General features: G+C 37.6%; 1 protein-coding gene across 3 annotated transcripts in view; it reads right to left on the bottom strand.

Moving 5' to 3' along the window:
* Positions 1 to 8,994, bottom strand: part of LOC127444863 (N-acetylgalactosaminyltransferase 7-like) — a 51,971-nt gene extending 42,977 nt beyond the window's left edge. The window contains exons 1-2 of one of the 3 annotated variants that reach the window (XM_051704452.1): positions 8,924 to 8,994; positions 6,169 to 6,617 (exon numbers count right to left, since the gene is read on the bottom strand). In XM_051704452.1, coding sequence (XP_051560412.1) covers positions 6,169 to 6,617; positions 8,924 to 8,980 — 506 coding nt within the window. In that variant the 5' untranslated portion in view covers positions 8,981 to 8,994. Of the gene's footprint in view, positions 1 to 6,168; positions 6,618 to 8,599; positions 8,877 to 8,923 lie in introns of those variants that run through there. The other 2 variants (XM_051704451.1, XM_051704450.1) reach the window with 2 other exon arrangements.
* Positions 8,995 to 12,432: the final 3,438 nt, after the last annotated feature.

The raw sequence follows: 12,432 nt of genomic DNA, 5'->3' as shown, positions 1-12,432 counted from the left end.
AAATCTGCTGGTGGTGAAATATTTAACTCGGCCATTGATATTAATAATGCTTTTAAAGAATTCTATCTTGATCTCTATAGTTCCACATCTTCGTCTAATGATGAAGATATTTGGAACTTTGTGGAACCATTAGAACTCCCTAAACTGACGACTGAGCAAAAAAATTTTCTTGATTCTGAAATAACCTTGGAGGAGATTGACAAGGTAATTAAGGCCTTACCTACAGGCAAGGCTCCGGGGACAGATGGCATTGCCGCTGAATTTTTTAGATCTTATGCTACAGAATTGGCTCCACTTTTGTTAGAAGTTTATACAGAATCATTAAAGAATGGGAAGCTTCCACCAACCATGACACAAGCCCGGATCAGTCTGACTCTTAAAAAGGACAAAGATCCAAGCGAGTGTAAGAGTTACCGTCCAATTTCCCTGATCCAGCTAGATGTAAACATTTTGCCAAAAATTCTGGCTAACCGATTAAGTAAAGTTATGACATCTCTTAGACATATAGATCAGGTGGGGTTTATTCAGGGCCGCAACTCTTCTGATAACATCAGGCGTCTAATCAATATTATGTGGTCAGTAGCGAATGATCAGACTCCGGTTGCTGCCATTTCACTTGATGCCGAAAATGCGTTTGATATGGTAGAATGGGGTTATCTTTTTAAGATTTTGGAAATATATGGGTTAGTTTGGGAATACTTTTATTGGATGGATTAAGTTACTTTATAGACACCCTGTAGCAGCGGTACAAACAAATGGATTAATTTCAGATAATTTTACTCTGAATAGGGGCACCCAGCAGGGTTGCCCTCTTTCCCCATTATTGTTCTGTCTTGCCCTGGAACCATTAGCAGCCATGATAAGAAAGGAGGATGATTTTCCAGGGGTGATGCCAGGAGGTGTGGCACATAAGCTTCTGCTTTACGCAGATGATATTTTATTATTCGTCTCCGACCCTACTAGATCTATGCCTTGCCTCCACAGAATTATTCATTCCTTTTCTAAATTTTCTGGATACAGAATTAATTGGTCTAAATCCTAAGCTTTGGTGCTGACAGCGTACTGCCCAGTAACGGCTTTTCAACCGGGCACCTTTCATTGGTCCAAACAGGGCATTAAGTATTTGGGCATTTTATTCCCAGCAAATTTATGTGATTTAGTTAGAGTTAATTTTGACCCTTTAATTAAAAGGTTTTCTAAAGGATTATAAGTTGATTTCAAATGTATAATTTTGTTGTATTTATTTTTGTCTTTCTTGGAATCAATAAAAAATGTTAATAAAAAAAAATAAAAAAAGTAAAAAAAGGACTTAAAGGTGAAACCAGTATTTTTAAGTATGTCAAAGAATGGCTTACACTGACACCTAGTGGCATGATGCTGCATAATTCAAACACCGTAGCTTTCAGTTACCCTTGTAGAAATGTATTATGCACAGTAAACCAGGATTCATTTAATCCATGAATGAAAGTGTCCAATAACAGGGCATTAACTGAGATTAAGCAAGCTGTATTCAGCTCATGTGATTCTAACATGGCTGGACCCTGAGGGGACCCTGCCCCATGTAGAATAAAAGAGCTTTATAAGGTTACTGATTTGACTGAACTCTTCCTCACACATGAGTGGTCATGATTTTATAAATATGTTTCAAAATTACTATTCATTTCTTTAAAAGTACAACTTTTTAAATGAGGAAAACAATTACTGAGTGCACCAATTCATATTTATCTGTTTCTCATCCGCACCTATAATATAGCTTGAGAAGACATGGATTAAACCACTGGAGTCGTATGGATTACTTTTTTGCTGACTTTGTAACTTTTGAAGATTCAAAGATCTAGCCACCATTCACTTGTATTGTATGGAGCAGAGATATTCTTCTATAAATCTTCATTTAAGTTCTGCAGAAGAAAGAAAGTCAAACACAGTTGGCATGAGGATGAGTAAATTGTGAGTGAACTACCTTTAAGACAAAGATTCAGAAACAATTTCTGCATGGCTCAGCGGTTAAGGCTCTGGGTTACTGATCAGAAGGTTGGGGGTTCAAGCCCCAACACTACCAAGATGCCACTGTTGGGCCCTTGACCTTATCTGCTCCAGGGGCACCATATCATGGCTGACCCTGCACTCTAACCCCAGCTTAGCTGGGATATGTGAAAAAAACAATTTCACTGTATATGTGCAAAAATGTATAATGTGTGATAATTAATTAAATCGAAAATTAATTAGAAAAGAGCAAAAGCTTGTCTGACAATATACTGTAGTTGATGGTATGATTGGTCAGTAACATTTTAAGGCAGGGCTTAGCAAAGGGTTTATTCAAGTACAGAGCTTGTCAAAAGCAAAACAACCTGACACATTAGGGCTGTCAAATTAAAATTCGAATATTCATCAAAATGACTTCAGATCGATCGCATTCTTGCGCTAAAAAAGGCTAGACAAATAGAGTTTAATAGAAGCAGGTGTCTGCTTTTTAAAGTTATTTTTAATTAGACACAGCATCTAAAGAACAGCGCTCCTGCACAAGACGCTGAATAAACAAAAACAAAGGGAAACAAAGACGTTCATAGAAAAAAATGGATGGATTCGATTTTTATTCAAATTTTGAAAATATTTAAGGTAAAAATTCAAATTTAGTTTCTCTGCCCAATTGACAGCCCTATGCCACACCTCTATCTGACTCAACTCTGAATCCCCACAAGCACCTGTCTGGGGTGTATACCAACACCAGTAATAATGTCACCAAATAGAGTGCTGGGAGTGTGTGGTCTCCTTTTCCTACTAACGTTTAGTGTCAATACTCAAAGTCTGTATGCAGTTGCACACGTTTACACCCCTGCTTTTACCAAAAAAAAAATCATTCAACAGAGGTGCCCATTGTTTCAGCACTGGCCTGGATCCAGACACTATTCAGACTGCTCTATTAGAAAAGTATTTGTTTTGCTGGAAAAGGTGAGTTTTAGTGATTCTGGGTATTAAAAGCATTCTGACACCTCCAAATCAAAACAAGAGACAACCAAATAACAATGCACCTTTGACATGTACATTTTGACAAGTGAATTTGTTTCTATTTAAAAGTTCACATGCTGATCATTAAACAGTTATCAAAGCCAACCATTCAGGCTCCTCTAGCCAGTGCCCTGTAATGGGATCAACACTGACAAAGGCACTATAAAACTACAACAATGATTAAGTTGCTGTTTTTATCACTCTCCTCGCTACTTTTACCATCAGCTATTGCACAATGCAAAGTGCTCATTGCTTGCCTTAAACGTAGGCAGGGACTAAAAACAGTTCAAGGAAAGAAAAAAAAAAATAACGAATGAAATTTTGTATTCTGCCAAACGTTACCAAACATTTGAAAAATTGAATCACAAGTCCCTTTTTTTTAGCTTGTTTTTTCCAGACCACATCTCTTGTTTCTCATGATATCTAGCAACACTGCAACTATGCCGCTAACCAATTAACCACCCTTAGCACAGTAATTTTAAAAAGAACCTTATTATTTACCATTCTTTTATTTCATTTTAACAGGTTCCCAATAGGGGTGTGCAATGTAACTATTCGCAATATTTGGTTAACCACGAGGTTATTTGGTGATGTGTTGGGAGTCGGGAATAAAGATAATTTATTGCAATGGAAATGCATAAAACACTACTCAAAATAGCAGGGGATTAAGTACACAGTGAGCTATGACCTTAAATGGCACAGTACCACAGTCTCTTTCAAGGCAAGTCAGTCCACTCAGCAGCCATCTTTGGAACGCTCCTGGGCAGCTATTTCTATACAAGCGGCATAAAAGTGCAGCTCCTATCTACTTGAATGGGGAAAGATTGAAATCTCCAAAACGGTTGGTCAAGATTATGATCAAAGAACATATTTCAACTCAACAGTAAAATCTGACAACAATTGTCTCATAAATTGAGCTTCTTTAGCTCAGATCACGCTAAAAAACACCATTTTACAGGCTGGTTCACTGGTTCAGAGTTCTTGAGTTAACTGACAGTTAACGTCTGTATCTAAAATGTGATTGGCTCTTTTACCTGTGATGTGGGACCAGTGGTCCATCTTTGCTAAACTGTCTCTGACAACACATAAAGTAGATCTTCAAATGATAAAATCACTCACATTCAAAAGAAAATGTCACAGCCTGCATAGTATTATTAACTAACGGAAAACACGCCATTTAAAGGAATACTCTAGGTTCAATATATGTTAAGCTCAATTGATAGCATTTGTGGCATAATGTTGATTACCACAAAAATTAATTTCAACTCGTTCTTTTTCTTTAAAAAAAAGCAAAAATCGAGGTTACAGTGAGGCACTTTCAATGGAAGTGAATGAAGGCCAATTTTTTACTGTTAAAATACTCGCCGTTTCAAAAGTATAGCGACGACAAATGGATATGCATGTTAACATGATTTTAGTGTGATAAAATCACTTACAAACCTTTTCTGTGTAAAGTTATAGCCAATTTTACAACTTCGTTACCATGATGATGTAATGTCAACAAACCCTAAAATGACTGTAAAATTACAATTTAAACAACTTTACAGCTCAAATAATCCACAAGTTAACAGAATAATTAATGCAAGTGCTTCACATTTCTGTGTTTAAACCCTCAAAAAAGGGGCCACATGCACTTTCATTGCCCCATTCGCTTCTGTTGTATGTTCCACTGTAACATTGATTTGTGCTTTTTTTAAAGAAATTAATTTTTGTGGTAATCATCATTATGCCACAAATGCTGTCGATTGAGCTTAACTTGAATTGAACCCGGAACATTCCTTTAAGTGTCAAAGTGTTCCATGAGACAGCGAACACTAGTATTGTCATGTGCGTGAAGTTACACTGCTGAATGCAGTTCAGAAAAAAGAACACAGGTGTCTTGAGATGCATTTATAAAAGTTATTTTTAAGTTGACATGGTGCCTAAAAATGTGGCGGCACGAGACACTGAAAAAGACATTACGGTATATTTTTCTGTAAAGCTGCTTTGAAACTAAATGTGTTGTAAAAAGTGCTATACAAATAAAAACATGACACGAAATAAAAAAGTGAGATGCGGTGCAACAGTCAAAGGCGGCTGTCCAGCATGGTCAGATTAAAACATTTCGTTTTTTGGCCCTGCTTAGGTGATTTTTTTTAATACAATGCAAAAAATGCCATTACTAGCTGACACATTTAAATAGGTGTCCTGAAATCACACGTCTCTGTGATAGCTCTAGCCTAAAAAATAAAATTAATAATAATAATAATAATTAAAAAAAAAATTAAAAAAAAGAGTAAGGGGAGTGGCTTGCACTGTTTTAACTAATAAGAAAACCTCTTAATTTTTTTATGCATTCGGTTTTGCTGACATATCTGTGGTGGGTGGGGTTTTGGAGAGAGGGCATGTGGTTGAAGGGATCAGGCTTTCTACCTGTCTGGCATCAGGCCACAGAATATAACTCTACCATATTGTAATTAAGTCATAAAAGAAACCTTACAAAGCAATGGAATGAGTGACCAAACTGGATGCCCTAATCAAAGATGAGGTTGAACCTGTTGATAATACATCGGGTAGTTTAAGCCAGATAATCCAGCCTTCCAGCTGGGAGGGAGTGAATGAGGGACTGTGGCTTATCATTCACATGTGACGTGGCCAAATAGCATTTGGGTGGCTGAATTATGATGATAATGCTGCTGATCCTATTTAATATCTGGAACGTTAGTTATCAAGTGTAGCGCACTGAATACACCTAGTACTGAACTGACATATACATATAACATGGTATTTACATGGTACACCAAGGAGCTCCAAAAACTAAAATTGGAAATTGTTTGTCTATTTTTGAAATTAAAATTGCTTGCTTAGAAAGGAGTGGTCTTATCGTTTTATCGGTGTAGGTGTGACCACACAAACACAAAAAAACCCAACATGTTAAACCTGACTGTCTCTATTATGTGTGTTCTGAGCAGCATAAAAAGCATTTGTAAAATGAGAGGCATTCAAATCCATCAGTCCAACACATCCTAAACCAAAATAGTATCATGTGGTGAATACTTCATGAAGCAAAAAGCTTTTTAAAACAATGCAAAACAAACAAATGAGGCTCAGTTGCCTAACACACTTGTTACCGCCACACCCACATGCATTCGCAATTAGAGTGACTTGCATCCTTGTACTTACTCTTCATGCCTCAAGTCGCCCACCGTTCGATCCAGAGAGATCATGTCGCTGACTACCATGTTAAAGCCAAATTCCCTGATGCTGGCCTGGACGGCATCTTTGTACTCTGGTCCGAGCACGAACGGTTTGCTGCCCTCCCCTGGTCCACCCTGAACCCCCTGAGGCTCAGGTTCTTTGAGCTCAAAGTTACCCAGAATCCCCGTCTTCAACACAGGTTCACTGTACACATTGGTGTGGGGCTTGAAGGTGATGTATTGCTTCTGGATGACATTCTGCTGGTTCTGGACTTTGAATCCAGGGTTTGGCTTGTCACCATTTTTCTGACGAATGGACTCTAGGTCGACCTCAACTCCTTCGACGTGGGGCCAAGGAATGACCGGCTTGAACTGGTCAGCCATGTCATTATTAGGAGGGTTGGGCTGCAAGGGTTTACCTGCATCTCTTCCTGCCTGTAATGATATGACAAAACAATGAGACACAGAGGAAACTGTGGTGGTGGCATTTGCTAGTAAGTCCATCCATATACAAACATTAAAATAGGCAGTTTGGGGGGCCTGGGTAGCTAGTGGTTAAGACGCTGGCTACCACCCCTGGAGTTCGCTAGTTCGAATCCCGGGGCATGCTGAGTGACTCCAGCCAGGTCTCCTAAGCAACCAAATTGGCCCGTTTGCTAGGGAGGGTAGAATCACATGGGGTAACCTCCTCGTGGTCGCTATAATGTGGTTTGGTCTCCGTGGGGCGCGTGGTGAGTTGAGCGTGGATGCCGCGGTGGATGGCGTGAAGCCTCCACACGCGCTATGTCTCCATGGCAACGCGCTCAACAAGCCACGTGATAAGACTGATGGGTTGACGGTCTCAGATGCGGAGGCACCTGGGATTTGTCCTCCGCCATCCGGATTGAGGCGAATCACTACGTGACCACGAGGACTTAAAAGCACATTGGGAATTGGGCTTTCCAAATTGGGAGAAAAAGAGGCAGTTTGAACAATTTCACAAGTAAACATTTATATAAGCACTAAATATGCAAAAGGAAAACTAATGTTTCCTACTGTAATGAATAAACAAAGACGAGATAATGTACAAGATGTTGAAAGTTGATAACCACTAGTGACAGACCAATATATCAGCAAGGCTGATTAATCCACCGATATTTGGCCATTTTGTGATTATCTGCATCAGCCGATAACAGTGTTCGCTTTGCCAACTATTAGAAGTGCTATCTTTCCCTCGTGTCAATTCCAAAATCTACTGAAAGGTTTGTCAATGGATTGTCAACACTTTCTTTTTTCAAGGTTTTTTCTTTTCAACTTTTTGCAAATTTGAGTAGATATTCCTATAAATATGCATTTGTTTCATTTTAGAAATTTTGTTATTTGATTGCAATACGTATCGGCATTTATATCAGTCATCCTGCTCTCTTGATATTGGTATCGGTCCCATACCCATATCAGTCGACCACTAATTACCACAAAAACAAAAATGAATGGGGCCGGTTCATAAACATTAAAATACACACTGTTTAACAAGTATAGCCACAAGATGTAAACTTTATACGTGTTATAATACCTTATCTGTGTAAAGTTATACCCAATTTTACAACTTCCTTGACATGACAACTTAACGCTGCTAAACCCTGTAATCAGGTAAATGCCTTAATGTTTTTTTTTTTTTTTTTTTGTGGTAATCAATATTATGCCACAAATGCTGTCGACTGAGCTTAACTTGTATTGAACCAGGAACATTCCTTCCAGCCAAAAGTTCCACATACTGTTTAATGCCACTTTCTCTGTTATTGGCAGTGACAGAAAGCTGTCAAGTGTGCCACGTGTCACTGAGTACGGTAACTTACATGTCTATATACAATCTCTTGTGAGATACAAAGTGTGTTGTTGTCCAATAACTTATCTCTGGCTAACAGTCGGCTTTTAATTCACACTGCTAGCAGTAAGCTAAGTATAACGACCCCCAACTCAATATGTAAGACCCATTTTTGAGTCACTCATATCTATATTTGATACACTGAATACAGATGGATTTACAGAAATTGACAGATCAGACTATAATAATGCGCGATAAGCAAACAGTAACTACAGTAACGACCTTCAGGGTTTGTGATACATTTGCTGCCAATGAGGATGTAAAGAGACATTTAGCTCTATGCTAGTAGCTTACACTCAGATCTGTCTTTAATGTTTGATTAAAATGGACACGTCTCTGTGTGACAAATATAAATGATTTCTGGGCTGTAAAAATGCAGTGGTAAATCGATCTAGCTGCTCATCTCCATGACAACCGCAGCAGTTAGCATGCTAATCATCATGCTAGCCGAGTGTCCCTGAATACTAACACAGGACTTCATTATCCACACGACAATCGTAGTGAAAACAAACACTTATCACGATAACTGAAAATCATCAATGCGATACTTTACCAGTCCGCCTGCAAATGTGTCATCGTCGCCTGTTTTCGGTGTCAGGGAAGACCAAAGCAAAACCAGCCCCAAAAATGTGCCGATGACCAGTAAACTTCGAAGGAGAAATCCAACTTTTAACCTCATTTTGGATAAATCAGTTGAAAAATAAGCAGAAAAGAAAGAAAAGGGGGCTAGCTACCAGAGCTAGCGCCGTCCAGTCTCTCTCTCTCGCTCGCTCGCTCGCTCGCTCTCTCTCTCTCTCTCTCTCTCTCTCTCTCTCTCTCTCGCTCGCTCTCTCTCTCTCTCTCTCTGCCCCCTTATTTAATTCAATTAAACTCTCACCGTCCTCTGTTTCTGATCGAAAAGAAAGATGTTAAAGGACAGCCCGACAAAAATCATGGGCGGAACGTTTGTTTTTGTGTGTGTGTGTGTGTGTGTGTGTGTGTGTGTGTGTGTGTGCGCGCGCGCACGCCACGCAGCCATGAGGTCAAAGCACACACGGATATGTGAATGAACACACACGGACGTGCAGCATGATTGATTAGCAAATGAAAATGCCCTGTTGAAAAACACGCGATTGCTTGTGGTGACGTGTAAAATAGACTTCCACAAGTGCATAGACAAACATTAATGTGGACAGCTATTTCAAATGAGTTCACTGTAGTCTGCCTCTCTTAAGCAAGCATGCATGAAGACTTGCAAATTCCCGATGTTTTTCTTAACCCAGATGAACATGGGTCAAAAATCAGTGTCTGTGCATGACCTTGATTCTGGTGTTAAATTTTGTCCATTTCCTAATACATAAGACACACAGCTGTCTGTCAGGTCCTTCATATTTATAGTTTTATAAAAGCACTTAATTCTTTTGTTAAAACTCATGTATTATTTGTGCTGTAAAGTTGTTTAAAACGTCATTTCACAGTAATTTTAGGGTTTTAGAGTTTGTTGACATTACATCGTCATGGCAACGAAGTTGTAAAATTGTCTATAACTTTACACAGAAAAGGTTAGTAAGCGATTTCATCACATTAAAATCATGCTAACACAGATATTGTTTATGTCTTGTGGCTATACTTCAAAAGTGAGTATTTGAATGTTCAAAAATTGGCCCCCATTTACTTCCATTGTAAGTGCCTGCTGTAACCTAGATTTTTTAAATTATTATTATTATTATTATTATTATTATTATTATTATTATTATTATTTTGCTTAACTTGCACTGTAAAAAATAATCCTGTAAAAAAAAAACAGTACACTACTGGCAGCTGTGGTTGCCAGCATTATACTGTAAAAATATGGTGTGTTACCATTCTTGAAATTAACAGCAAGATACTGTTTTTGACAGCTACAGTAAACAACTGCAATTTAGCAGCATATTACTGTTAAATTACGTACGGTCTACTGTTGTTTAAATTAACAGCTATGTTCCCAGCATGCATTGCGGCATGAAGAATTTACTTCAATTTTTTACTATTTGCTGGTTTATTTTGACATTGTTTTTGTTGTAGTCTAAGTTACTTGTATTTTAATGTTCAGCTTTTACTTTTTATGTAAAAGTGTGTTTGTTAATTGTCAACATTGTTGCGTTTTGTATGCCGAGAGTTGATTTCTGTGTGTGACTTGCAGAAGTGCAAAAACTATTTATGCATGTTATGCAACGCACAGGGGTGCCATGTAAAGGGGGCCGCCAGCAGTTCACTAAAGATGGCGCAATCGGTCTCCTTGTCCCGTACAACACCTCTCAACACTGAATATGCTGATATCATTTTGCTATAAATTCCTTTAGTGTTTTTGCTTTTATGTATAATGCATCACTATTGCCACATATAGTACTATTTATTAGGTTGGATCAGACATACAGTCTGATCTTATATTTTGTTTTCCAAGTAGCACAATGCAACAACTTGTGTTTCGCTTAAACACAAACTGACTGGTTAGAAGAATATAACATAATAATAATGAAAGTCCATGTAGGTCCATGCCAGCTCAAGAGATCACTAATCACCATAATGGTGACTTCAAACAAAACACAACTATTGTTAACAAAACAAAACTAATTAAACTAAGACTTCTATTAAGTCTGAATAAAAACTTTTGTACATGTTTATTTTATTTTTATTTATATATTTTTTTGCCCCAATGCATTGCCAAAGCATACATACTTATTCAAGCGCAAAGGCTTATGGGTATTTCACCATTATAACCCACAATGCAGTGCTATACTGTTATTTTACTGTGTACAGGTTGTTGTTGTTTTTTGTTTTTTCATAAAAAAAACACACTGTTCAATCCTGGCAAAATTGTACATTTAATATGTACATTGCTTCAAAGGTTGATTTTTTAAATTTTTTTATTTGACTTCTCATTAGGCTGATGTGAGATGATAAAGAACAGAGGAGTTGGTCAGAAACATCATGAACAGTAACCATGTGCCACAAACTAAAATTTTCATGGGGTGGGGGTTAAAATATACTTTTCAAAATGTCACTATAGCTTTCACCAAGATGATATCACGATTTTAAATGTTCATTTTCCCTTAATGCCTTACATAGAACAGCTATTTATCGTAAAACTAGTCACTTCACAGTGAGCCTGCTCTTGATCTCCCAGAATGCAACATTTTTAACAGCAAACTACTGTATTTAAGAATCACAGTAGATTGCTGTAGGAATTTGGCTGTAAATTTACAGTAATTTTTTACAGTGTGTATTGAACCCGGAATATTCCTTTAAGGCTGAGGTGGCAAAAAAAATTTCTGAGTGTGAGAGCTGTGTGTGTATGTGAGAGAACAGGATTATGTGCTATACTGGGCGGATTACTTGTCAATTGTAATCCTGTAATGATTAAAAATTACATGACAAATATGCAATCAGTAACGTAATCTCGTACATTACATTTTAGGGTAATCTAATCTGATTACTTTTGTATTACTTTCAACCTAATTCTATTTTATTTTATGTTACATGCATTTGAGTAGGGTACTCCTTTAACATAAAAGTACAAAGAGGAAGAAAATGTATTCCATTCTTTATTACTAACAAAAAGAGCCTCATGAAAAGAGCTCCTAAAGACATTTTTATGAAAAAGAGCTCCTTATGACATTGCTAGGTCAAAGCTTTCATCTAAAAACACTGAAACACTTTTTGAACATCTAAAAGAGCAGAATATTTAAAACAGCAGAGTTCTACCGAGTCACACAAGGAACAATTGTGTCAAGTTATATGTCAAGTTTCATGCAGTGGACTCCATTGCATCAGCAGCAACAGCTGATCAATAGGTTTTGTTTCATATTGCTGCACATTTTGCAGTTGAACTATTGTGTACCCTGCAGGCAGGACCCTTAGAGATGGCATACACTAGATCCTTAGAAGCAATTAAGTTCAGTGTGTGAGCTGCACACCATTGGTGTAATTTCATTCTTAAAAATGAAATTATCTCTATAGATCCAGTGGTTAAATGCTGAGGTAGACTGCTCCATCTTCACCTGGCTGGCTAGTAGCGAGTATCAGTTCTGAGTGCAATACTCACAACCCTCCCCCAACCCCTCTCTTCCGAAAACACTTAAAGATTTACTGAACGTATATCAGCGGTGTGCTGATTTAGAATGAAAAATGTTAAAGACTGAAAAAGGGAATGATTAGGATGATCAATAAATTATTAACAATTAACTGCCATTGCCTTGTTAATATGTAATCATCTATAAAAAAGTAAATGTGGTCTGATTATGAGTATTTTAAAATGTAATCAAATTACAAGTACTTATATTTGTAATCTGATTATGTAATCCAGATTACATGTAATCTGTTACTACCCTGATTATGTGTAACACTGTCCTCTAGTTATGATGTACC

This window comes from Myxocyprinus asiaticus, chromosome 8 (genome assembly GCF_019703515.2).
Source record: "Myxocyprinus asiaticus isolate MX2 ecotype Aquarium Trade chromosome 8, UBuf_Myxa_2, whole genome shotgun sequence".
NCBI classification, from domain to species: Eukaryota; Metazoa; Chordata; class Actinopteri; order Cypriniformes; family Catostomidae; genus Myxocyprinus; species Myxocyprinus asiaticus.
The sequence above is the reverse complement of the archived record's forward strand: the minus strand, read 5'-3'. Positions and strand labels throughout refer to the sequence as shown.